At 38.3% G+C, this 27392-nt stretch overlaps 1 protein-coding gene across 2 annotated transcripts in view; it reads right to left on the bottom strand.

The window, feature by feature from the left end:
• Positions 1 to 223: 223 nt before the first annotated feature.
• LOC127433816 (WD repeat-containing protein 70) overlaps positions 224 to 27392 on the bottom strand; it is an 89011-nt gene continuing 61842 nt past the window's right edge. Inside the window, exons 11-18 of one of the 2 annotated variants that reach the window (XM_051686055.1) lie at positions 23695 to 23794; positions 22181 to 22265; positions 19850 to 19988; positions 12898 to 12998; positions 12345 to 12424; positions 10570 to 10686; positions 9023 to 9185; positions 224 to 623 (exon numbers count right to left, since the gene is read on the bottom strand). In XM_051686055.1, coding sequence (XP_051542015.1) covers positions 533 to 623; positions 9023 to 9185; positions 10570 to 10686; positions 12345 to 12424; positions 12898 to 12998; positions 19850 to 19988; positions 22181 to 22265; positions 23695 to 23794 — 876 coding nt within the window. In that variant the 3' untranslated portion in view covers positions 224 to 532. The remainder of the gene's footprint in view (positions 624 to 9022; positions 9186 to 10569; positions 10687 to 12344; positions 12425 to 12897; positions 12999 to 19849; positions 19989 to 22180; positions 22266 to 23694; positions 23795 to 27392) is intronic. The other variant, XM_051686056.1, reaches the window with a different exon arrangement.

The raw sequence follows: 27392 nt of genomic DNA, 5'->3' as shown, positions 1-27392 counted from the left end.
ACATGTGATGTGGCATGGCTGGAACGGTACATACATCAGCAGAGAACATCACAACAACGTGACAACAGCACAGCGTCCTACAGGTTTAACAAAATATCAAAACACTTCAACTTTACACTACTTAGTAAAGTTTGGAAAAACATCACACCTCTGTTTTCACACGCCATACCAAAGAAGGTAAATGACTCCAAAAAGAGACGTTGCAACACGTTCGAGAAAAATATGATGTGGCCACACACTGCTTTTGTTTATTTTTAATATAAAGGACTAAAATACAATTGGACAAGGAGAAAAAATTAGGCAGCTGATAATAACAAATCTAAGCCACTGTCTGTACAAAAAGAAATCTGAGCTGTAATGAAAATCAATGGAAGTCTCTATTTCGTTACACTTGGAAACGTACTTATACACACACACGCTAGAATTAAAGGTTCAAAAGTTGAGAAACTATTTGTGGGAGAATGCAAATTGAAGTGGCGACTCTGTTTTTTAATTCCAACTGATAAACTTGAAGTTAAAATAAAACAGAAAATCAGATTTTGCGTTTCTTCCATTCAGGCTGATCTTTGTCGACCTCCTCTTCCTCGTCCTCCTCCTCGGCAAACACGGGCTCCGGCTGCGTCCTGTGTAGAGAAAACACACGCTCAATATTAAAACAACAGCAAAAATAAAGTACAACTGTAGGAATGGAAGAAAATGTTACAATTATTTAATGGGTTCCTTGAGAAAAGACGACTATCGGTTATCATGAAAAGACATTTGCAACCCATTTTACTTCTACAATGTGTTCACTTCCCAAATATTTCCAAGTGAAACAGGATATTCAATGAGAAAGTATGTAGGGTGGGACTTGAACTAATCAATGGGGAATTAATTGGATGGTGAAAAGTGTCTCTATATGACAGGTGTTTGGAGGGTAGGAGTTCAAAAATCGGCTCTTTTTAACATGTTTAATATGGCCAGTGACTGTTTAAAGAACTGAGACCTGCTAAACTTTCTGAAAGAGAGACACACACACACAAACACGTTTAGGAAATGAGAGAGAGGATGAGGGGTGAGGAGTGACATGCAGTCAGAGGGATTAATCTAATTCCCTAGTTTAATTCGTTTGCAGCGCTCGCTGATTAAAACACAACATCTGCTGTGTGTGTGTTGAGTCAGAGGGACACACAAAAACACACACAGTTAATGGTTTTTGCACACACATTCTCATGGACAGTTAATGCTGTTTTTATACAATAGTTCGGACACTTTTAAATGCACCTTTTGACATTTATACACAACTTACTGTAAATACTGCACTATATATACAGCTCTGGAAAAAATGAAGAGCCCACTGCAAAATGATCAGTTTCTCTGGATTTACTATTTATAGGTATGTGTTTGAGTAAAATGAACATTTTTGTTTTATTCTATAAAGTACTGACAATATTTAGAGCATTTATTTGCAGAAAATGACAGCTGGACAAAATAACAAAAAAGATGCCGTGTTTTCAGACCTCGAATAATGCAAAGAAAACAAGTTCATATTCATTTATAAACAACACAATACTGATGTTTTAACTTAGGAAGAGTTCAGAAATCAATATTTGGTGGAATAACCCTGATTTTCAATCTCAGCTTTCATGTGTCTTGGCATGCTCTCTACCAGTCTTTCACATCGCGGTTTGTTGACTTTATGCCACTCCTGGTGCAAAAATTCAAGCAGCTTGGCTTTGTTTGTTTGCTTGCTTGTGGCCATCCATTGTGGTGATGTGGGCGTGGCCAAGTGACGTCTGTGGAGAGCGAGGCCGGGAGAAGAAGAACAGTAAGGATTGACACCTGTGGAAAATTGTCTTAACAGCTGTTCTGTGTTTCAGTGAGAGCTGGAGAGGGATAAAAAGGGTGTCCAGACTGCCGGAGGGGAGAGAGAGACGCACAACGCTGACTGTGTGTTCATTGATTGTATGTTGTGCTGAAAAGCTGTTTGTTGTTGATGCTGAAATGTGTAGAAATAAAACTCACGTTGGATTGTTCACCCGACTCCCGCTTCCTCCTTCAGAGAGCAAGTTAAAGAACCTTGTCACATCCATCTTCCTCTTGATCACAGAGGTTTTCAATGGGGTTCAGGTCTGGAGATTGGGCTGGTCATGACAGGGTCTTGATCCGGTGGACCTCCATCCACACCTTGATTGACCTGGCTGTATGGTATGGAGCATTGTCCTGCTGGAAAAACCAATCCTCAGAGTTGGGGAACATCGTCAGAGCAGAAGGAAGCAAGTTTTCTTCCAGGATAACCTTGTACGTGACTTGACTCATGCGTCCTTCACAAAGACGAATCTGCCCAATTCCAGCCTTGCTGAAGCACCCCCAAATCATCACCGATGATGATCTGATCAAGATGTAATAGTTTGGTCAAACAATATTTTGGCCGGGGGGTTGGGGTGACAGGGGCACGACCTGATAGTTACCTGCATACTTACTGTTAATTCATGTAGGTTACAGTCAAACTAAGTTTTGGTTTTGTTCTAATAGTTTGAAAAAATTTGTTTCAAGTTTTGTGATTGAGAAACACTTTAACTTGAATATCAAAGGTATTTCAATTAGGCACTCTTGAAAACTCCATGGCCTTAACGAGGCTAAAAACAATGCAGTAATGACCAGTTATAAGAGCACTGATTACACACGAGTGATGACATATCAGAGGACAAACAATGACAAACAAGTAACATTACAGGACACAACCTTTAATGACAGATGACACAAGACACTGACTTGCATTCACAAGACACCCTATCAAGTATCAACTGCACAGTACTCCAGCTATATGTGTGTGTGTGTGTGTGTGTGTGTGTGTGTGTGTCTTTGGACACCTGAAGACATCAACTAAAGCAGCAGAACAAAAGCAGTAACAGAGCCTCATGATCATTAGTTCTTTCTGTGTCCAACGACACTCATTACTGTGGTGTGTGTCATTTCTGTTGTAATTGAGTGATGAGACGAGCTATACTCTCTTCTAATGATGCAGATACAGTTACATGCCGATCAATCAAACGACAGAATCATAAAAAATACATTTCAAACAAAAATAAACACAATACACAAAACTGTATAATACACATACACATACTGTAAATCTGTCTAATAAAAACGTCAGAAATCTGAGTTGCTAACCCTTCTCCAGTTGTTAACAAAGCTTCATTGGTTGAATTGAATTAGCTAACTGTTGGGATGAACCAATTTTACAATTCTGACGATGCTGACGAAGTCACAAGTATAGACAAACACAATGTGCTTAAGCTATCAACACACAGTTATAATCTTTCATGTCTTTATTGAACACATCCCTTTAAACATTCACAGTGCTTTGGAAAAAGTAAGTGAACCCTTGGATTTAAAAACTGTTTCCGATAGCTGCGGATAAGACCTGCTCAACGTTCAGAAGGAATTTTACACCATTCTTCCTTACAGAACTGCATCAGCTCAGCCATATTCTGAGGATGTCTGGTGTGAACGGCTCTCTTGAGGTCATTCCACAGCATCTCTATTGGGTTAAGGTCTGGGGCTCTGACTGGGACACTCCAAAAGTTAGATTTTATTTTTTTGGAGCCATTCTGTAGTGGATTTACTTCGATGTTTAGGGTCATTGTCCTGCTGCATCACCCAACTTCTACTGAGCTTCAGCTGGTGCACAGCCACCCTGACATTATCTTTTTTTTTTTGGTTTTTCTCCCCTTTTCTTCCCAATTTGGAATGCCCAATTCCCAATGCACTCTAGGTCCTCGTGGTGGCGTAGTGACTCGCTTCAATCCGGGTGGTGGAGGACGAATCTCAGTTGCCTCCGCATCTGAGACCGTCAATCCACGCATCTTATCACGTGTCTTTTTGAGCGCGTTACCGCGGAGACATAGCGCATGGGAGGCTCACGCTATTCTCCGCGGCATCCATACACAACTCACCACACGCCCCACCAAGAACGAACCATATTATAGCGACCACGAGGAGGTTACCCCAACGTGACTCTACCCACCCTAGCAACCGGGCCAATTGGTTGCTTAGGAAGCCTGACTGGAGTCACATTTTGTAAGATATATTGATAAACTCGGTAATTCATTTTTCCCTTGATAATGGCAAGCGGTCCAGACCTCGAATCAGCCCCAAATCATGATGCACCCTCCACCATACTTCACCGTTGCGATGATGTTTTCTTGTTGGTATGGTATTTTCTATATAGTAGACTCATGAACAGAGATGTTAACCAGCTCCAATGATTCCTTCAAGTCTTTATCTGTCACTCTAGGGTTCTTTTTTACCTCATTGAGAATTCTGCAGTGTTCCCTCTGAATAATCTTGGCTGGACGGCCACTTCTAGTGAGAGTACCTATAGTACTAAATCTTCTTCATTTATAGACAGTTTGTCTAACTGTGGACAGATGAATATCTAAGCTCTTCAAGATAACTTTGTAACTCTTTCCAGCTTTATGCAAAGCAACAGTTCTTGATCGTATGTCTTCTGAGATCTCTTTTTAGTGAGGCATGGTCCACGTCAGCAGATGCTTCTTGTGAATAACAAACTCAAAATGTTTGAGTGCTTTTTATAAGTCGAAGTAGTTCTAACCCACACCTCCAATCTCATTTCATTAATTAGATGCCATGTTTGCCAATTTCTGACTTGAATTAGCTTCTTTTGCCATCTTTAGCCTAGGGATTCACTTTTTGCTCAGCACTGTGAATGTTTAATGGGATGTGTTCAATAAAGACATGAGATTATAATTGTTTGTGTGTTGTTAGCTTAAGTACATTGTGTTTGTTTATACTTGTGACTTTAATGAAGATGAGATCTCATTTTATGAGCAATTAAAGCAGAAAACCAGCTAATTCCAAAGGATTCACATACTTTTTCTTGCCACTATATTATCATAAACTAAAACTTGAACTAGTATGGAAACCATTAATTTTAGATACTAAACTAAACTAAAATTAATACAAAAGTAAATGAAAAACTAAAACTAAACAGAACTAAAAACTGGTTGAAAAGATAACTGAAATTAAACAAAAAAACAAAACATTTTATTTTATAAAATTGCATCTAAAATGATCTTTATAAAATATTATCTAAAGCTAACTGAAATTGAAAATAATATATATATTTTTTTGTAATAAGCAATCTTCAAATGACACTGTATTAATTACTTTTTTTTTTGTATTTCACTTCATTTTATTTTATAATAGTATCTAAAGCCAAGTGAAATTAAACAATAAAACAAAAATAAATTTTAGTAATCATCAATTTTCACATGACACCATATTTATTACTTTATTTTATTATTCTGTTTCATTTGACAGTATTTTAAAATAGAATATATAATTATCTTTATAAAATAGTATCTAAAGCTAACTTAAATTCAACAATATTTTTTATTTGTAAATAATTTGATTAATAATTACTAAAAATAGGCCTACATATTTATAAACTAATAAACATATTATATTAAAAGTTTTCGTTATCATCAATCTTTACATGACGATGTATTTATTACTATTTTATATTTTTTATTATTTCATTTCACTTTATTATCTAAAAATGTTTAAAATGTTTTAATATTTTTACCCAAAAATAGAAAAGTGTTAAAACAACGCTCAGCATTGCCGATACCGATATGGTCACCAATATACGATTCATCCCTACTTTTCCACATTGAATTCTGCTATAATGCAACACATTCAACCAGTTCAGATTTCTACGACAGCTCCTCAAAATACAGCGTTCCTGTCCAAACCAACAGCAGTATATAAAACAGTAGCTCATGCTATCCGTCACAGACCAGGTTTAGTTAGCTTGATTCAGTTCTGCCAATGGTGCGGCTGAACGGACCACCTCTGCAAATGTGTTTCTCTCCAGATAAACATCCAACAGGGAGGAACAGATGAACAGATAAAACTCCTGACAGCTTCTTCTCAGCAAATGCTCAGAAAAAGAGCATACTTCAGTCCATTCTACTGCTTTACAGTGATACGTATGCCCTAAATGTAAATACATACCCAAGACAGATGCCTTTGCTTACAGTCCACGAGCCCAGTTTCTATTTTACTACTGGTAAACAGATCATAAAACTGGGACTTCCATATCCATTAAAAATTCCATAAACCTGGAAAAACCTTTCATGGAATCACTCCTTCCATGACAGGTAGCGTGATTTGGCACCCTTAAGATCTTTAGTGCTTTGTCAAAAATACAAATCAGGATGTAATCTGGCTTTGGAGTAGTAAGAAAAGAAAAACAAAGAAATTGTATTTTTGGAAACGACTGCGGCTATTTTATCTGACTGTAATCCACACAGTACAGTGGCCCTGAGAAAAGAAATAAGACAAAATGAAACTTTATTGATGCCTTGAAAGAAATTGAAGCATCGGCGCATTAGATACAACACAGTATTTGGCGACTTTAAAATGCTACATTAAAAATGTGTAAATTTAATTGCATAATGTAACAGAATCGCAAAGCAAGTCTCAAATACTGCTGGAGTTTTCTCACAAGAAACTTCACTTTTCTGAGCCATTTTTGCTCAATGACTTAAACTCTATGGACCCGCCGGCGGGTCTAAAAGGGGGCGCTATATTGCCAAAAAATTGCGATTAAAATGCACAAGTCCACCTATACATAAGTCAGGCATATGTGGTATAGTTTGAAAGCTTAGAATCTGAACTTTAACACTTCTGCATTTGTTACTTAAAATAACAAAATAAGGCAAATAAGTGCCACCTAATGATTATGTGGTAGAAATATTAATATGAATATAAAAGTCTTTAAAATAGCACTTAAATGGACAAATCATATATCATATGAAAGCTCTCATTCTCAAGAACATGACTGTATAGTTTATTCTGTTGCACTAATACCACCGATGAGCCATTGTTTAATTGTCTGTGAGTTTGCTTGTGTGAATAATCCAATGTTATATCTTAGATGTCCAGAACAAAATATGCAGTGCCGCAGGAAAAGCATGCTAAACAAATCATCAGAAATATATGCTTATATGTTATAAGTGACACAATGATACATCATCGCAAAGGGGAGAATCAAAGCTTTCTAATGACACCTTGATTGAGCTTCTAGTCCACTCAGAGGCCGAGATATTCAATGAAATAATGAGGGTGGTGCTTGAACTGAAAATTAGACTGAATGTCTATGGACGAGCACATCTGTGAGGACTAAAATGTGTTAGAGCGCCACCTACATTTCAGATCGGCATTTTATGACTGAAGGTGATAGAGGAAAAATTATTTTTTCTAGTACTTTCAGCCATCTAATGGAATAAAATAAGACTATTTGGAGGAAGACGGGGTGAACAGAACCAGAACTACATGCTTACAAAGTTAGTACAAAACAAAAAATTCAGTTTATCATAAGATTATAAACACATACAATTTTATTTAAGAATAATTTGAATTAGACCAATTAGTCCACAGTATGTATAAATGGTGAGCTTTAAAATTTGAGTGTGAAAAATTGCAGGCGGCAGCCCAAACATGCTCCAGAGTTTAAGACGTAAAAAACATTTTTTTTTGCTTGAAAAGTGTGCTTATTTTTTGTTTTAAATAAATGCCACTCATCCTTCAAAGCTCAGTGTGTAATCTGAGACGTGGACGCAGTTCTTTAAACATTTATGCATCCGTTAGTGGAGGTGTGACATTAGAGGTGTGAGACACACACAGGTGTAACCCGAAACACACTGCACCTCTTCACCACACTCCTTTAGTAATCAAACACCAGTCTGTGACACCCGCCTCACCTGTACAAGGACCGCTGCATTACCGGCACACCTGCCATCTGTCCGTGTCACGCCGCTCTGCTAAAATCTACTTCATGCTGTACAACAGCTCTGTTACAAACACTAGTGAGCTGTCTAGACAGCAAAGATGTGACGTTAGCTATTTTTCAGCATCTCACAACATGAGATGTATATTTCATAAAATTGCATCTTCAATTATCTTTATAAAATAGTATCTAAGCTAACTGAAATAAAACAATAAAACAAAAATAAGTAATTGTGTTCATCGTCAATCTGCACATGACATCATATTTATAACTTTATCTTATTATTTCATTTTATTTTATTTTACAAAATAGTATAACATTATAAAATAGCATCTAAATCCAACTAAAGAACAAAACAAAAATAAGAAGCTGTTTTCGTATTTGTCAATCTGCACATGACATATTTATTACTTTAATTATTTAATTTAATTTAATTACATTTTTTAAGCATCAAAATCTAAGTGAAATTAAACAATTAAACAAAAGTCAAGTACAAAATAGTACACAAAAATATCTTTATAAAATAGTATCTAAAGCTAACTGAAATTAAAAATAAATATTTTTATTTATAAATAATTTGATGAATAATTTTCACATAAATATTTATTTATAAACAAATCAATAATTTAAATTACTTATTAAACAATAAATAAATTATTGTTTTCGTAATCATCAATATTCACATGACGGCGTATTTATTACTTTATTATTTAATTTCATTTTATATAACTGTATCTAAATATATCTAAAAGAGTATCTAACATTTGTATTTAATTAAAACAATGCTCAGTATTGCCGATACCGATATGCTCACCAATATATGATACATCGCTATATTACTTGATTATGCAGCTGTTGCTCTGAATAATCGGATATTTGTATCGGTACACAAGTTTTGTATTGGTGACTCCCTTGTTAAAAGTAGTTCAACTTTTAAAAATGCATCCTGAGACCCTGCTTTTTTCCAAATTCTGAGAAAAAACAGCATGTAAAATGTCTAAAATCAAAGGTAAAGCACATTTATCAATTGTGAATCGAGTCTCCCATGTGATATTTGTAGGACACACGGAGTATCTGTGTAGTGTGTTCCAAATGAGTCACTTATTAGGTTCAATCTCAGTGAGGATGCTGCCTTAGAAGGTATCTCACTATGTAGACAGCATGGCAGATCACTAGGTTTAGACCCAGAGCAGGTGCATCTGTCTATTTCGTCTTCTGTCTTACTTTTTATAGGCCGGTGCGACCCAGTAGGGATTCTCCGCGGCTTCTTTGGCGTGACGCAGAATGGCCTCTCGGGCGTTGCTGTCATCGGATTTGTCCACAGCGATGTTTTTCACGATGTAAGAGGACAGCGTGCCGCCATGGGCCGCCACTCGCCCACCCCTACCTGCTCGGACAACAAAACAAAATGTAAGAGTCAAGCAAATGCAGAACGGTGCACATTTCTGAATGCCTTGCCTGGGTAAATGGAGACATCTTCGGAAAAACAGAGGCCTCTCTCGCTCACACATACATGCACGCATATGTTAAGCAAAGCATACTTTCTGGCACAGAGAAACTGTATTTATGTTGCATGAGATACTGCGTCTGAGCCGTGGCGATGGGAGAGTTTGTGTGATATGCTGGTTATGCTGTCAGGTAGAGGAACATTGAACGCTCTGAAGTACTCAAATGCCACAGAACTGTACCATAGGAAACAGCCACTCCTGACCCTGTTCCAAATCTTTAATTAATTCTTACAACCATCTTCTCAAAGTTTCCGCTGTTGCCTGTGATGGTAAACTGGGATCTCAGAAACACTTCGTCATGGAGGAAATCCTGAGAGGAAGATCATAGACACTCTGGCTTGTTTGACAGCTAACAACAGCCTTAAACTCTTAAAAAATATATTTCTTTTTCAGCAAATGGTCAGAGAAAGCTTAACCTTCAGAAAGTGTTGTTAGCCCACACCAAGAATTCAAACTATGTATTATTTGGCTGTTTTATTCTCTATTTGGGTCATTGACAAATAAGGTTGTCCCAAATGATATAAATAATACATATTTTAAAATATATATATTTTGAGTCATGTATTAAGTTCATAAAAATGTACTATTTGCTTCTATGTTGGTTTCATAAATTATTTTAAAAGTATTTTTATTTTTAAAAAATGGTATCATTTTATTTTCATAAATTATTTATAGCATTTAAAAAAATAAAAATAAAAGACAAAAAATGTCAAATGGTATAAAAATATGTTAAAAAACAAAGCAAAAGTTTTTCAAAGTAAAAAAAAAAAAAAAAAACTTTGTTTTTCTTACATATCATGAATTTTTCAAGTCACGGATATCAATCAGTTTTCTTTGGGTTACTCCATTTGACTTGAACAAAATTTTCTTTTTCAAGGCTCCCTGTGTGTTGTTCAAACCCCCTGACGGATTTAGTGGACAAAAGTTAATTGTTAATACAAAAGTCAAAAGTCAAACATTATATTAAAACACTGCTTATTTAAATAATAATAATAATAATAATAATAATAAAAGATTATTCCAAACTACTCATGCCAACTTTTATTATTATAAAAATTTTTGCTTTTAATGCGACTTTTATTTAATTTAATTTTTTACCGAGGTTTGCGATTTTTGCAACTGTTACTAAATTTGGGACACGTCTACAAACAGTTTAAAACCCTGATATGTGTGATTTTATTGTTTTCTAGCAATAAACATGAAATCAACATAAAAGAAATAAAATGAAATGTAAAATAAAAAGGTTTGAGAGAGTTGCATCACCTGGGCCGGACACGGGTGGTTCGGGCTTGTGTGACTTGAGCGGGTCGAGTCGGTCCTTTTCCAGCTGTTTCCTGGTGCTGCGCTGTCGAGCCTCACGAAACATCGGCAACGCGTGAGCTACAAGAGAGACATGAACCGCATGACACAACCATATGAGTCATTTAACATCATCAACACACATGACCAAGAAAAACACTGATCTGTAGGGAGTGTGGGGTAAGATGTGTCAGTGTGGGGTAAGCTGTGTCACCCTTGTAATTGAGGAACGAGAGCACAATTTTTGTGATATGACTATATATTTAGAAAGTGTCCATCATATACAGCTGTCTGTGATTGAGACATGCACATGTGAAATGTGATTAGCATTTATTTTAACGCTAAAAACATTTTTACATTCCAAAGTAAACTTTTGCAGGTAAAAATACATTTTACGTCAGATGAAATGCATCCATATATAAAATTAGATATCATGCATGTTGGTGAATTGCCAAAGTATAAAGCCATGTAAAAAAATTCAGCAATATATTATTAAACAATTATGCGTACAGTATTTAAGTTCATATGTTTTATTTGACATGACACATCTTACACTAACGTGGGGCAAGTTGTGCCACTTTTCTATGGCAAACACTTTCTTCTCATTTCAGTTGATAGCAGATGTCCTGAAATATAATTGGGCAAATTTGTTTTACCTCCATCTAATTTCTCCTTGCCTAGACGAAAAACATGGCACATCTTACCCCACACCTTCTGTGAGTACTACGCTCTTAAGAACGCTCATAGCAACAGCTCAGTATTGTCATGTACAATGTGTTTTTATTTGCCGTTGATTAAGGTGCCCACATTTCACAGCTAGTCAAACACAACCAAAATAAATGGCCAGCGTGATGTGTATGTGTGTGTGTTTTACTCTACAGTCACAAGAGATGCTCTGGGAAAGATGGAGCGATTTTCCATTCAGGAGTTGTGTTGTCACTGTGCTAATTCCTCTCTTGCACGCTACATTAAGCAAAAAGGTTACCGGTGACACATTCAGTCCATTCATTCTGTGTCCTGTCACCTCAAATTTTCCATCGCTATCTGTGTGATGCGTCACGTCTCAACCTACCGTCTTACCGCTCTGCGGCTCATAGAATTGATCACATGAAAAAAATACTAAACGGCACTTGTGTTACGGCAGGCGAGTCTTAATGGCCCGCTATGGATGGACGGAGGGTTTTAAGTGCATGTGAAATCGTTTCAGGCAGGGGTTTGTTGTGGTGTAGCATGTGATCAACCGGTCGGGGGTTGAGGGTCGGGACTGGCCCTCTCATGGCACACACGTGGCTGCTTGAGTGCCACACACTAATGGTGTCGTGCCCCGCGGGTGAGCCGCAGCATTGGGAAATCCGATGGAAAGCACTCACTCTCGTGCAAACACAAACACACACACACACACTTACTACACAAGCTGGTTAATGCATCTGTGAGAGGACTGAATGCAGGATGGCATTTCTGAGGGCAGGAAGGGGCAATATTATCATTCGCCATCAACGTTATTCTTGGCTCTTATCATGCCGGACTGTGTGTCTGTGAATATGCATCCAGCAGGATCCAACAGTCTGAGAGCATTAGTAAAAAGCTTCATTTTTCTCACTAAAAACAAAATGTTTTAGATGAGTGCTTTGGATGTTTGAGTGTGCTTTTACATATATTCTATATGTACTTATATATTTTATACAGTATACTGTATACACATTCGGAAATATCCCATCCATGTGAGGTATCATACTCACGGGTGATGATGTAGTCTTGCGTCAGGGTCTCGGCATGTTTCTCTTTCCTCTTACTCTTTACTACACATAACATCGCACCTCTGAAAAGCAAAACATAACGTACACAATTTGAGCTACTAAAGGCATCAGTGTTTCCTTATGGCAAATAGGATGCTACTTTGTTCTAAATTTGCAAACAATTGATTGTTTTTTTTTAGTCGCCAATAATGGAAAGAACAAATGAATGGTTTGTTTGAGTTTTCTCTCTGTCAGAAATGTAGGACAGTGATTTGATGCTTCAAACTTCCCAAATCTCCTGTTCCTCTATGGTCATGCACACAATGCAAAGTTTTGCGAGTGACAACTACATTTAAATGCAGGAACAAATCCTGAAAATGATTATTTTGTGTGTGTGTGGGCCTTTCTGAGTCCATCTTGAGAGAGATCTTAACAAACAAGCATAAAAGAAACTCCTATTCCTATGTCAGTTGTGGAGGAAACCAGCTTTTGTTTTGGGAATCTTTTGGGAAACGTGTGAAGAGCTAATAGAGCCTGACCCCCAATCAAACTGTACCTCTGACTCTTGACTGGGTCATAATAAACCTTCGCCAGACCGTTCCCCGTTCCAATCATGATTTGATTCAGCTTGGGATGCCAAAGACAGCGGACGACACTCTGAAATAACAAAAGAGGAGAGAATGAGAGAGGAATCAAAAGATGAACAAAGGGTGAGACAGAGGCAGAAATAATTATCTGAACAGGAAGTGAACCTATAACAGACAAAAAAGGCAACAAAACCAAAACAACTCTGTCTGTGTGAGAGAGCGTGTGATATCTGAAGCCGCTGTATCAGTGGTACTGAGCAGAGAAAAGAGCGTGCTTGTGCTTTCTCACTCATCTCCAGTTGACTATATTTGGCTGTTGAGTACAGGCCTGGATTTCCAAGACTCCATGTGACAACTGGGACACTGGCAAAGGAGAGAGTGTGTGAATTTGTGACACTGTGTTTGTGTGTGTTAGACAGAGGAACATTGCCTCTTCCTAGAGTTCTGAACACCTGGAATCGTGTGCATCTACTGGATGAATGTAGGTAATGGCTCAAAATGAAAAACTGGAGGCCAATTAAATGCTTAAGCATAGATTGCAAGATGCAAGGAAACAATAAATGAACAGTTCACCCTACAAATGAAAATTCTCTCTTTATTTCCTAACTATCATGTCGTTACAAACATGTAAGACTTACTTTCTACCGTGGAACACAAAAGATGTTTGGCAGAATGTTGACACTGCCATTCTGTAAAGGAAAGTGGCTGCGCCCTCTCCAAAATGGACAAAAAAAAAGCACTGTAAGAACAGTTTATACGACATAAGTTGAGTCATATGATAGCTTTGTGTGAGAAAAAAAAGACTGAAATTTCCGTAGTTATTTACAAAACTCTTCCCAAATCCCACAACCATTTGTGGTGCCGTTTATTACTTGCCGCTTTGAGTCAATGACATAAAATCTGGTTAATCGCATCTAAATGCGACATTTGTTAATTGAATACATGTGCAAATGAGATTTGAGAGTTAGGTCAGAAGGGAATTACTTGAATTTCAGTCTGTTCCTCACACAAAGCTTTCATATGATTCGGAAGACTTAAAATAGTCGTATGGACTACTTTTATGGAGCATTTTTGGAGCTTGACATTTGTGGTCACTATGAACTTTCGTAGCATGGAAAAGAGATTCTTCAAAATTTCAAAATTTGTGTTCCACCGAAAAAAATAACAGTATATTGGTTTCAAATAACTTGAGGGTGTGTAAATAATGAGATAATTTTCACTTTTGAGGGGGAGTGTAGTAAATATATGTCATACAAGAAAGTTGGCCTCTTTCTAAACAGACGTGTTGTCTATGAAGTGTACGTACCCCTGCATGGAAGGGGAGGGGGGGGCGGGGGGGTTGGGGTTAAAGCTGCTTAACTCTCAGATGTTCAGCTATGAACCCTGAGCTTTCCCAACAAGCTCGACTTCCTCTTTGCCTGAAATCCAGCAGCCGGACCCAGTTAAGCCTGCCTGACCTAGAATATGGCTTTGGACCCTCCTCCACCCACGGGACAGATCCCAGGCGAGGTATCTCCATGCCTTCAAACCCTGATTGACTTAACTGGATGTACAGAGCTTAATCCATCTCCATGGAGTAATTGATTATTTAGACAGATCTGGTTGTGGATCTGAAATGAGCTTAAAGCCGAGCCTTTTTTTGTTGCAGAAAATAATCTCCCTTTAGACTTCACTCGATTACCTTGCAGATATTGCGTGTGCGAGTGTGCAAGGGTTGTAATTCTGCACATCTGCATACGTGCGGAGATGAGCATGTGTACAACCAGCTACTTCTTATTCAGAACAAGTTCTGCTTCATAAAAAGTACTGAAACTGAATTATTTGAATGATGTTAACAGTTCATAAATGTCTTAATTCTTCCACCAATGTGGACAGAAAATCTTCCTAAAATACTCTTGACAGTGTTCGCTGCACCACTACTGAACCTACAGCGCCATGCCAACATATGTATTGTTGCATTGTACTTACAGAACATTACCTGCATTTAAATACGTCTGTATTTACACTGTTAACCTTACCCCTAATCCTAAACCTAACCCCAACCCTTCCCCTAAACCTACCTGTACCTCAACATTAGTAGCAGCAAATGTGAATCTTGTGAGAATTTTGCAGAACAATATGTAGCTACACAATAAATGAATTTTATTATACAACATATTATGAAAATGTATTATTTAACAGTACATGTGTGAGCAGGTATGTTCATCCCCCCTGCACACCAATGATAACTCGCAATCATGCCACACAAGAGATCTTTGGCAAGGAACCGGATGACATTTTAAACATCTCAATAGCATCACAACAAGAAATAATTGATCAAACAGCACCACATGAGAATTCCATTCCAGCCCAGTGCAACTGTAACGTACTGCGTCTGGAGCCACAAGGCGCTCTGATGTGCCGTGAATGCCTGGAAATAGCAGCCATACACCAGCCCGAACATGTACACACAGCTCGCACAGCTAACCTGCTATATACATCCATCATGAGCCAGCAGATGAGGGTTTTTGCATATATGAAGCAATCACTGCACTCTTAAAGAGACAGCTCACCAAAATGTTTTAATTCTGTCATTATTTAATCATGGAACACAAAAAGAGATGTTTAGCAAAATGTTAACCTCAGTCAACATTCATCTTCATTGCATGGAAAAAAAAACATGCAATGAAAGTGAATGGAGACTGACTCATGTTCCTGTATGGAGCAACATGAGGCGTTCATTTTTGGGTGAACTATTCCTTTAGCTTAAAAGTATTTATGTGCAGCTCAAATGTTTCAGCACAAAGAGGAAAGAAAATAACAGTAATATTTTTTATGAGCCAGTCAGATTGTTTTTAAGCACATTTACTGCGGTTATGGCAAAGAATAGTGACATTTTGGAATCTTCTTTAATCTTCGATCTTTCCGCTGAACACATGCGTCACTGTAAGGAACAAAGGGTGGATCTAAGTTTATCGGCAGGACAATGTGCACAAATCTTTTTTTTTTTTTTTTTAAATCAACTTGTCATATGTCGTCTTCATAACTTGCATCTTTGAATGCTCCCAGTCACACTTACTATAGTATAATGCATTTATCATTGCTGTTAGTCCCAAATAATCACTTTCGGAAAGTAGCTTGCATTCTTCGTAACACTTTTAATGAATCCATTCTGTAAAGGTAAAAGTTTGGTGGTAAATCAAAAGAACAGAAAAAAAGTCTTCTCCTCATGAGTCGTTACCTAGCATCTAGAGGTCGACCAATTAATAGCTTTTTGCTAATTAATTGGCACCGATTGATGCTTTTAGAACTATCGGTCATGTTTCAATATATATATATATATATATTATACACAGGGCGCCTGGTATAATATACAACTGGGTCTTTTGTCCCGGGCCAGGGCTTGAGGGGGGCCGAAATAGGGGGGTGTACCGAAAGGCTATTCCATATTGTAGAGCGCATCTAAACGTGTCCAGCGGGAGAAGCAGCTATAAACGCAGAGACGGCGATAATCGTGAAAGCCTCCGGGTAGTGCATATTGATGGGATAACTGTCCGCACCCTCTTCCCCTCCCCTTCCAATGGACAATGGACAGGAGGGGGGCCTGCTGCATGCATTTTGTACAGGGCTCAAGAATTCCTACCTGCAACCCTGATTATACATACATATATACATATACTGTATATACTGGTAGTTGTTAAAGTTTTTCTCTTTATTACTGGGATTTGGGTTGCACAATAAACTGCATCTGAGAAGATTAATTTTAGAATTTTTTTTTAGCATTCCATAAATCAATTAACCCAAACTTTGGGGCCTGGGTAGCTCAGCGAGTATTGACGCTGTCTACCACGCTTGGAGTCGCGAGTTCGAATCCAGGGTGTGCTGAGTGACTCCAGTCAGGTCTCCTAAGTAACCAAATTGGCCCGGTTGCTAGGGAGGGTAGAGTCATACGGGGTAACCTCCTCGTGGTCGCGATTAGTGGTTCTCGCTCTCGATGGGGCATGTGGTAAGTTGTGCGTGGATTGCGGAAAGTAGCATGAGCCTCCACATGCTGTGAGTCTCCGTCGTGTCACGCACAGCGAGCAAAGTGATAAGATGCACAGGTTGATGTCTCAGAAGCGGAGGCAACCGAGACTTGTCCTCCGCCACCCGGATTGAGGTGAGTAACCACACCACCACGAGGATCTACTAAGTAGTGGGAATTGGGCATTCTAAATTGGGAGAAAAGGGGATAATAAACAAAAATGAAAACCACCTTAATTATTGGTATTGGAAAAATCCATTATTGGTTCTCCTCTTATAGCAACAGTAGTAAATAATTACTTAAGTTGATCATTTAAACATACCATGATTCAACAATGTGAATGTGAATAGACACCTGTAGGAGAAGAGAGGTGGAATTGTATTCGGGTTCAGATCCAAAATATTGAACCAAGTGTGAAAACAGTCTTAAACATGAGCAGAAGACACCAGGAGTCTGTCTTAACTTTAAAGGGTAATCCTGCTTTTAGCTCAAAGTTAGATTACTAAACAAAGTCAAGCATAACCCTGTCTGTGGAAGTCCAGGAGCACAAAGACATCGGCTTGATGATACAGCTCCTTGACATCTACAAAGATGTTATAACACACTTAAATAAATACTATATCATTAAATCCGAAGACGACTGGATCTGTTATGGTTTTCGGGCATCAAATGAGGTCAGCTACATTCCAAATGTGGAAGCCAGATGGTCTGCCAGGAATTCTGGAGAAGGCAGATGTCTCACCTGATTTTTGCACCTTGTGAAAGTCAAGAGCCACCCCTGGAGTATTTACTCTTTCTAGCGTGGAAATGTGTCCAGTTAACAGTGCAGAGCACGGCCCTGTCCAATGTTTACACTCCAATGATTGGTAGCTCTTCCTTTCACAAAGCTGCCTGGTGTACCACTTCATAAAGACAGCACTTAAATTCTTCAGCCGTCTTGAGGAGAGACGCGCTGGATAAACACAGTAAATAGCTCACTCGTCAGGTCGCCGGAGTGCACATCACCTATAAATAACCTCAGTCTCCTGGACGGTCCGTAGGTATTTTCACCAAACGAGAGCCGTCCAGAACACAAGCTGATAAGGTAGAGAGCTCTGATTGATTACGGTTTATGTGACAGTTCACCCAAGTGAGATGCAGAATGTTTGAGCAGCTCTTTTCCATGCAAAGAAAGTGGATGGTGACATTACTGTCAGGCTCCAAAAGGGCAAAAAAGGTAATCAATTTCCCAGAATGAGAAGTGGTAACATTACCAGAAAAGTTCAGTTTTGATGCTATGTGTGAACAAAGCCATAAGAGTAACAGTTTGAGCACGTACGAGGTCAGGGTATGCAGATGTAAGACGTTTGCTTTGGACCAATCACAAAGTTCTGACGGAGATGAATATTCGTATGTTGTGTTCACGTCGTGTCAGAATTACTGTAATTACGAGATGGCAACTCGGAGATTCTACTCGGAGCTGCTCACATCCTAGGAACTCTCACTTATCACTACATTCATTAATTAATTTACCACGATGGCATAATAAAAATGGATTATCAAACAAAAATGTGTGTTTACTAGCTTTATAATGCAGCTCTCTGGAATCCTCTATTCTGATTGGTCAATGGCGCCATCCAGAAGTCTGATATTTCTGAATAACAGCTGGTCATCCGGATATTGCGAATCATCTTTCCTACTTCTCGGATCACTGTGCAATCTCTACAAGTAAGCTAATAAAAAAACATTCAACTCAAATCAATGTTTCATGTTCATTTATTTACCAATTTTGCAAGTAGTCTTGTAATAAGCTGGATAATGAGCAGTCAGACTTCAATGCAAACCGTGGGTTTCAGCTGTTCTGCGATTTCTTTCTTCTCACATAATGACATCATATCAAAATAAATCAATATTTCATGCCCATTTATTCATTAGGTTAGTAGCCACTTCGCATCGGGGTCCTGATCACCCTGTCTGGGTTATTTTGCGATAAAAACCGGCTGAATGTACATTATCCCTCACTTAACGGTAGAGGCCGCTGGCATACTGACTCTTTTTATATGCCAGAAGTTGGAAAGTGGCCACTTGCCACTCCAACTCAGACCCCGCTCACGTGCTGCAGACGGTGCGCAACAGCTTATCCCAGTCCGTGTCGCGCATGGTCCATAACAACGTTCCGACCCCCTAGTGAGTAATGATGACAAACTTTCATTTTTGGGTGAACTATTACAATAATGCTTGCTTTCTTTTTTGGTAAGTGGTACCCCTGTTTTACAACATCCTGTTAGGTTTCAGACATGCCACAACTGGAAGAAGACCATTAAATCTTACTGTGGTATGACTACAGACGGATCGATGTGGAGTGATGGGGCTCAAGCACGGGACGGGAGCAGAGAAAACCAAAAGCTTTCATGACAAACCCACTGAAAAGCACATTCCATCACGGACGGCCACAGGAGCTTTCAAGTGTCACTCAACCGAGTGCTTTCTAGAGTCGCCCATCTCAGCATGAGCTCTGACCTCAGAAAGAGCTCTCAGTGAGACTGAACACTCTCAAGAGCTGCATGTTGAAGTCTTGTTGAGGTCGCCACTAGGACTGAGCAGTATATAGGGCTGAATTATTTGCAGACATTTAATACTTGGGGTTTGAACTTTAAAACAAACCCTCACCAGAATGTTTGTGGAATATCAATACAGTTCTGCGGCACATGCACTATAATTAAGCTGAATTTAATTAAACAGTTCTGCGGCACATGCACATAAACTGAATACGTTTGTTGGCGTTAATGAGTCTAATCCTGTGCTGAGCAGCTCTGAGTAACTGCACAATTAAGAAATTAACCTAAAGCCCTCGGTCGAATCTGTTAGACACAACAAAGGTGATGTTTCATTCTATGTTTATGGAAACAAAACATTACATTCAGGGCTGGTAAACCTACTGCATTGGCGACTTCAATCTCATAGGCTTTTTTAAGAGATTCTCTCTCAAAGAACACCAGTTTCCCGTTGCCTTCATCTTTCTTTACAGAGGTGCCCGTTACGAGGAGTTTATCATCTGGACTGAAACAGCAATCGGTCCTGTTTTAAAAGGAATAAAACACGAGAGATATGTGCAAAGACTGATTAAAAATGTAGTAACTTCTTACTTAGTACAGGGATGAGAATCGTAAGGAATTAAATGATTCTGCAGTGCTTCTACAATGCAGAAAAAAACAGACAGAAATTACAGGGTGAGACTCTAAAACATCCTCAGTGCAAAACATTCACACCCACTCACACACAAACACACTTACACACACACACACACACACACACACACACAAATGAACTGATGAGACTATAACACAGAGCTTTTGTGTTTTACATTTGTAAACAAAAAAAACAAAATAAAGCAGCCACAATGCTAAATACACACTCAGAAATTAAGGGGTGAGAAGATAACACAATGCAGAACACACACACACACACAAACATAAACTAATGTTTCCAAAATTTACTATGGAATGTTTGAAATTGCAAAATGTTTACTCTGATGATTTTGTTTTATAATCTAATTGAATTTTCATTCAACTCAGTTCATTTCTGTTTCTTGATGTTCATTTTCTTGATGTTCATTTTCTTGACATTATTACGCATTTGCTTTGAATTATTAAATTTTTATGTTTGAAATAAATTATTGGTAAAAAAATGCTTATTCTGTGTCTTCTCTTTGTAACACCATGGTCAGGTTTGATTGCAAGCATAATGACATTAACTGCAAAAACTGACACTTCAAATCAATTTAAAATGCTAAACTTTGACAAATAATAGTTTGATAATGTCCAAATATATATCCAAATATCTAGTAATAAAATATTAAATTAGGTTACAACAAGTCATCAGACTACACAGTATGTGTCTACAGTCATCTGCTGGCTGTTACTGGCATGTCATGGTTTTCAAGTCGTGTTATTTATATTTTGTTCACCTGATGGCAGCAGTCTGCCTCCAATTCATGTCACATTCTCACATTTTCTTAATGTTTCAACTTATAGAAGTGTAGGTTCTGAATTTTGTATTTCTTTTTTTCAAATATTTGAATATTTGTATATGCAAATTAATGGTAACATTTAGAAATCTACATCAAAACAGCATAATTTTATTGTTCTTACTTCAGGGAAGAAGAAATGGTATAATTATCATCATAAAAAAAGGTTGACCCTTCTGGTTAAAAATGACCGTGAATACCAAAGGGACGTGCCATTTTACATTACCATAGGAGGTTTGAATATCTGTCTGTGTCGGTGTAAGAATGCACGTTCAAGAACCGTTAACAGAACTGAAAAAGAACCGGTTCCCAACCCTTAAGTTCTAATAAATCTTATAATTAACTGTAACAATAGCTATAATGCATTATAATACATAGAGTATAATGCATTAAAACATTAAATCGACAATCAACATAATATTTAATGTGTTGTATTGTGTTATGATAATGCATTATACTCTTTAAAGGTATAATCATCAATGAGTGTTATATATATTTTATATTTTATGTTATTAATACATTTGCATGTAAAATTGTTTATAAAACAATGTGTGTACTTTATTTTATTGCCACTCCAGGCTGTGTGTTTCAGTGATTTTACCACGGTTATGAGGTAATGTTTGCGTCACACAGTTCCTAAACACAAGACTTTGAGCATGCAAGATTATTTCAGACATCGCAATGAACAGAATATGAAAATAAATCACAAATAACAAATAATATTACTTTATATTAAAATATACCATCAACTCACTTCCCTGCAACAATAAATACATGCAGCTTTTTGAACTTCTATTTGTCATGTGTCCCCTCATCTAGACTCGCAGGTCAGAGTTCACCAAACTTGAACTATTTTCCGCAGTGGAATGTGAAATTTCTTCGCATGAGCTCCCACGACACATTCGGATGCGTTTGAATGGGAGTAAATGGAGTGCGAAGTGTAGTGTGACGGTTCTTTTACTCATGGTAATATCACCGTAATGCATGGCCTCTCCTGACGTATTGCCATAATACTAGTTACATTTACTTATGAAAATATATCATGCATTATTATAGAATACTATAAGGCATTATGAATATATTTACAGTACCATGTATCATATACAGTCTTTAAGATGCTACCAAAAACACTGAAATTGATCTTTGGAACACAATTTGTTCAAATGTTATAACTGATTTCCATGAAGTTTTTTGCAGAAAATGTATTCAGGGTGGAAATGTTCCATTTCAATAGTTTCCTTACATTGGAAAGAAAGTAGTCAAGCCGTTAACAACACTGAGAGGTTTCCTGAAATTCCGGATGTCCCACGTCTTCAGCGTGTCATCGCCTGAAAATACACAAAACACACAAATCAAGGGTTAGGAAATGTTCAACGAACATCAGATGCAACTCAAATGACAAAAATGCATCAATAAATTGAGTGAGCGGAAAGCCCCTTTTAACATGTGAAAAAACAGAGGAGTAAAGACTGAATCAGCATCATTGTACGTGTGCATGAATCAGAGGACGGACACGGTGACAGCAGGGTGAGTCGCACTCATACACGTCTCTGATTGGTCACATTACGTGAATAATACACGTGGGGATCTCCATGCAAGTGCTGACTAACACTCTTAAACGTGTGAATCTCTAAACGACAGCGACATCCAAGCCAGTGATGAGCTGTTTGATCAAAGAAACATTTGTAAGTTGTGTCGGGGTCACAGCCGAGTGTCTGTATGTGTATCTGTGACATCTACAGGACACTGGCACGTTTTTCCTCTCTCAAGGGTCACAGAAAACACAAGAGCTTTAGTCTCTGATACAGCTGTGCTTTGTGTCTGGAATGATTTAAAACCCACGAGTTATTTTATTTAACAATAACAGTACATATCACAATATTATTATTTTGCAGGATATTCAATGAAATAATCATGTGGTAATGTGCGTTTTTTTTTTTTTTTTTTTTTTTATACAATCGATTTTGAAAATTATGGAAATTAAAAGATTATTCAAATGAATTACAATATAATGAATGGTCAGTCTAACATAATATAATTTAATAATATAATATATAATACTATAATATATACAATTTAATTAAATTAAATGCATTATATTATATTATAATAATATATCATATATAATATATAATACATAATATAATATATACAATTTAATATATTATATTGTAATATCATTTAATATGATGTAATATAATAATATATAATATACAATATTATAATATATACAATACAATTTAATTTATTATATTATAATATAATATAACATAATATAATCTGTTTAATAATGTTAGTTTTCTATATTAATGTAAACTTTTTTATATTGAGCTTTATTCCTTAATAGTACAACTGTTCTGTCCCAATGATAACCACGCAAATATAATATCAGCATTTTAGATTACAACTTTAATGTATATTTTATACAAATCATTTTTATATATAAAATGTATGTTTATATTTTAGTTGTTGTAACTGTAACAAGTTTTTTCACCATTTTTATTCTTTATTTTTTTTTTTTACCTTCACTAGTTTATTGTAAATGGTCCTGTGGTGTGACAAATTCATTTTTACAAGTATAAATATTCAGTGTAGTCTCTTAATTAATATGAGCTCATAAGAGCGGCATGCATCATAATTATAAATTAATTAACAAAATGCTGTTTAAACCGTTTTAAACACTGCCAAATACTTCCAAAAAGTATTTTACAGTATGTCAGCGACCCAGATACCACCATACAGAAGCATTTATCTCACCTCCTCGTGATGCCAGAGTTAATCCGTCATAGGAGAAGGTGAGACAGGAAGTGTCCGATCCGGGCGTGTGAGCTTGACGACAGTGGAACTTGGTGTGAACCTGCAATAAAACAAAGAAACACGTTGGAGAAACAGAAGAGGACCTTTCAACACGTCTGGATGAGCAGACGTTTGATACAGAGTCCATTAATAACCTCTCCTCACTCACAGCGGTCACGGTTTGCAAAGTATGAAGAGCATGTATTTGCCACTTAAGACACATAAAGACCTTTTCATACCCAAACGCCAGGAGGCCATGAGGTTTCCATTCGCAAAAGGAGTAAAAACATCGCACTCGACTCTTAAAACCACAGAAATGTTGGAAGTAGTTCCGAGCATTGCAGAGGGTCAGATTATATTAAATAGGGCATGAAAGTGACAAAAATGCCCCAGAATTTAAAGCTTTTCAAACTGCTTTCCTGAATACTCCCTCTGTCTGCCATTGGTCAAACAAACTAAAAGTGCTACAGAGTCACAATGTTACACTTTTAGGTGATATATATATTAATATACATATTAAGCTTGGATACGAGAATCTTTTTTTACATTGAAACAATTATGCACAACAATGTTCTGATGTCAAAGCATTTGATGCATATTAATAAAATTATATTGCACAATATCAATTTCAGTGGTGAAATATTACTGACCCTGTCGTGGCACATTCTAGTGCTGTGCACAGTATATTTGGATCTTTAAACGGGATTCTCCATCCAAAACGGTTACCGATCAGCTCCATTTAACCTGATCAATAGCGGTTTGAGTGCTCTAACAGTCATGTGTGCAATCAATGCTCTGGAATCCACTGAGACAAAGTGACATTTGACCAATAAAATCCACTAGTAACCTTAACTCAAAAATACTATTAGTAAGAAAAAAAAAGGTTTTATCTCAGGCTTTCAGTTTAAACTTTAATTACACACATGCTTGTTATATGACTTTTCCAGTTGTAAGTATATTAAATATTTTTGAAAACGACTGCACTCAGAAAGAGCACTTCATTGAGTGCAGAGGACAGACTCAATGACTGCTGAGTAGAACTGTATCAGCAGTGCCTGTGGCAGGTTGAATTTCCTCAGCTGGCGAAGGAAGTACAACCTCTGCTGGGCCTTATTCACAATGGAGTCAATGTGGGTCTCCTACTTCAGGTCCTGTGAGATGGTAGAGCCCAGGAACCTGAATGACTCCACTGCTGCCACAGTGCTGTTCAGAATGGTGAGGGGGGTCAGTGTTGGGGGGTTCCTCCTAAAGTCCACAATCATCTCCACCATTTTGAGCATGTTCAGCTCAGGGTTGTTTTGACTGCACCAGACAGCCAGCTGTTTAACCTCCCTTCTGTATGCAGACTCATCGTCATCTCGGATGAGGCCGATGACAGTGGTGTCATCTGCAAACTTCAGGAGCTTGACAGAGGGGTCCTTGGCGATGCAGTTGTTGGTGTAGAGGGAGAAGAGTAGTGGAGAGAGCACACATCCCTAGGGGGCACCAGTGCTGATTGTACAGGTGCTGGAAGTGAGTTTCCCGTCTCACAAGCTGCTGCCTGTCCGTCAGAAAGCTGGTAATCCACTGACAGACAAACATGGGAACAGAGAGTTGGTGTAATTTATTCTGGAGTATAGCTGGGATGATGGTGTTGAAAGCTGAACTGAAGTCCACAAAAAGGATCCTTGCATATGTCCCTGGTCTGTCCAGATGTTGCAGGATATGATGCAATCCTATGTTGACTGCATCATCCACAGACCTGTTTGCTCAATAAGCAAATTGAAGGGGATCTAGAAAGGGTCCAGTGATGTTCTTCAGGTGGGCCAAGACCAGTCTCTCAAATGATTTCATGACCACAGACGTCAGGGCGACAGGTCTGTAGTCATTAAGTCCTGTGATTTTAGTTTTTTTGGGACAGGAATCATGATTGAGCGTTTGAAGCAGCATGTGACTTCACACTGCTCCAGTGATCTATTGGAGATCTGTGTGAAGATGGGGGCCAGCTGGTTAGCACAGGATTGAAGACACGCTGGTGAGACGCCATCTGGGCCTGAAGCCTTCCTCATCTTTTGTTTCCGAAAGACGCGGCTCGCATCATCTTCACAGATCTTAAGTGCAGGTTGAGTAGCAGGAGGAGGGAGGAGGAGGGAGGAGAGGGGTTGCAGGAGGTGTTGGTGTTTGTGTGAAGTGAAGGTCAGAGTGGATATGGGGTGTGAGATTGGGCCTTTCAAATCTTCAGTAGAGCACATTCAGGTCGTCAGCCAATTGTTGGTTCCCTACAGGGTTGAGGGTAGGAGTCCTGTAATTTGTGAGTTGTTTCATGCCACTCCACACTGATTTAGCGTTGTTAACTGTAAACTTGTTTTTCAGCTTCTCAGAGTATCTTCTTTTAGCCACTCTGATTTCCTTGTTCAGTGTGTTCCTGGCCTGATTGTACAAGACTTTATCCCCACCCCTGTAAGCATCCTCTTTGGCCTGATGAAGCTGCCTGAGCTCTGCTGTAAATCAAGGTTCGTTGTTGAACTTTAAATAAGTCCTAGTAGGAATGCACATATCCTCACAGAAACTGATATATGATGTAACAGTATCTGTGAGCTCGTCCAAGTCTGTGGCTGCAGCCTCAAAAACACTCCAATCCGTGCAATCGAAGCAGGCTTGTAGTTCCCGCTCTGCTTCATTGGTCCATCTCTTTACAGTCTTACTACTGGCTTGGTTGATTTTAATTTCTGCCTGTAGGTTGGAAGAAGATGAACTAGACAGTGATCAGAGAGTCCCAAAGCTGCTCTAGATACAGAGCGATATGCATCCTTTAATGTTGTGTAGCAGTGATCCAGTATGTTCCTGTCTCTGGTGGGGCATGTAATGTGCTGTTTGTATTTGGGCAGTTCACATGTGAGGTTTGCTTTGTTAAAATCCCCAAGAATAATAATAACTGAGTCCGGGTATTGTTGTTCCGTGTCTGTGATTTGATCAGCCAGCTGTTGCAGCGCTGTGTTCAAACACGCGTTTGCCACGATATACACACTCACCAGAATAAACGAGGAAAATTCCCGCAGCGAGTAGAAAGTAGAAAATAAAGAGTGCTTCCAAATTAGGACAGCACATCCTCTTTAATGTTGTTACACCTGTACACCAACTTTCATTGATATAAAAGCATGTGCCACCGCCTCTCGTTTTCCCCGTTAACTCCGCAATGCGATCTGCTCTGAACAGCTGGAAGCCTGGCAGATGTAACGCGCTGTCCAGAATGGCTTCACTCAGCCAAGTTTCTGTGAAGCACAAGGCAGCAGAGGTTGAAAAGTCCTTGTTTGTGCGGGTGAGGAGATGTAGTTTGTCCGTTTTGTTAGGAAGAGAGCGGAGATTCGCTAAGTGAATACTCGGCAGCGCTGTTCGAAATCCATGCCGACGGAGTCTGACCAGCGCACCGGCTCGTCTCCCTCGCCTGCATCTCTTGAACAGCAGAGTTGCGCCTCCAACTAAAATGTCTAGCAAAACATCTGAATATTCAAAAACCGGGAAAAGATTGTCTGGTACATGCTGTCGAATGTTCAGCAGTTCGTCTCTGTTAAAACTGACTGGAAAAAGATGACTAAACACAGGACAAACAAACAAAAACAACAAAAGAACTGAGGAGCTCCACACCGAGGCAGCCATCCATGGTGCCATCATGATGATTT

The sequence above is a fragment of the Myxocyprinus asiaticus genome, chromosome 43 (assembly GCF_019703515.2).
Source record: "Myxocyprinus asiaticus isolate MX2 ecotype Aquarium Trade chromosome 43, UBuf_Myxa_2, whole genome shotgun sequence".
Lineage (NCBI taxonomy): Eukaryota > Metazoa > Chordata > Actinopteri > Cypriniformes > Catostomidae > Myxocyprinus > Myxocyprinus asiaticus.
The sequence above is the reverse complement of the archived record's forward strand: the minus strand, read 5'-3'. Positions and strand labels throughout refer to the sequence as shown.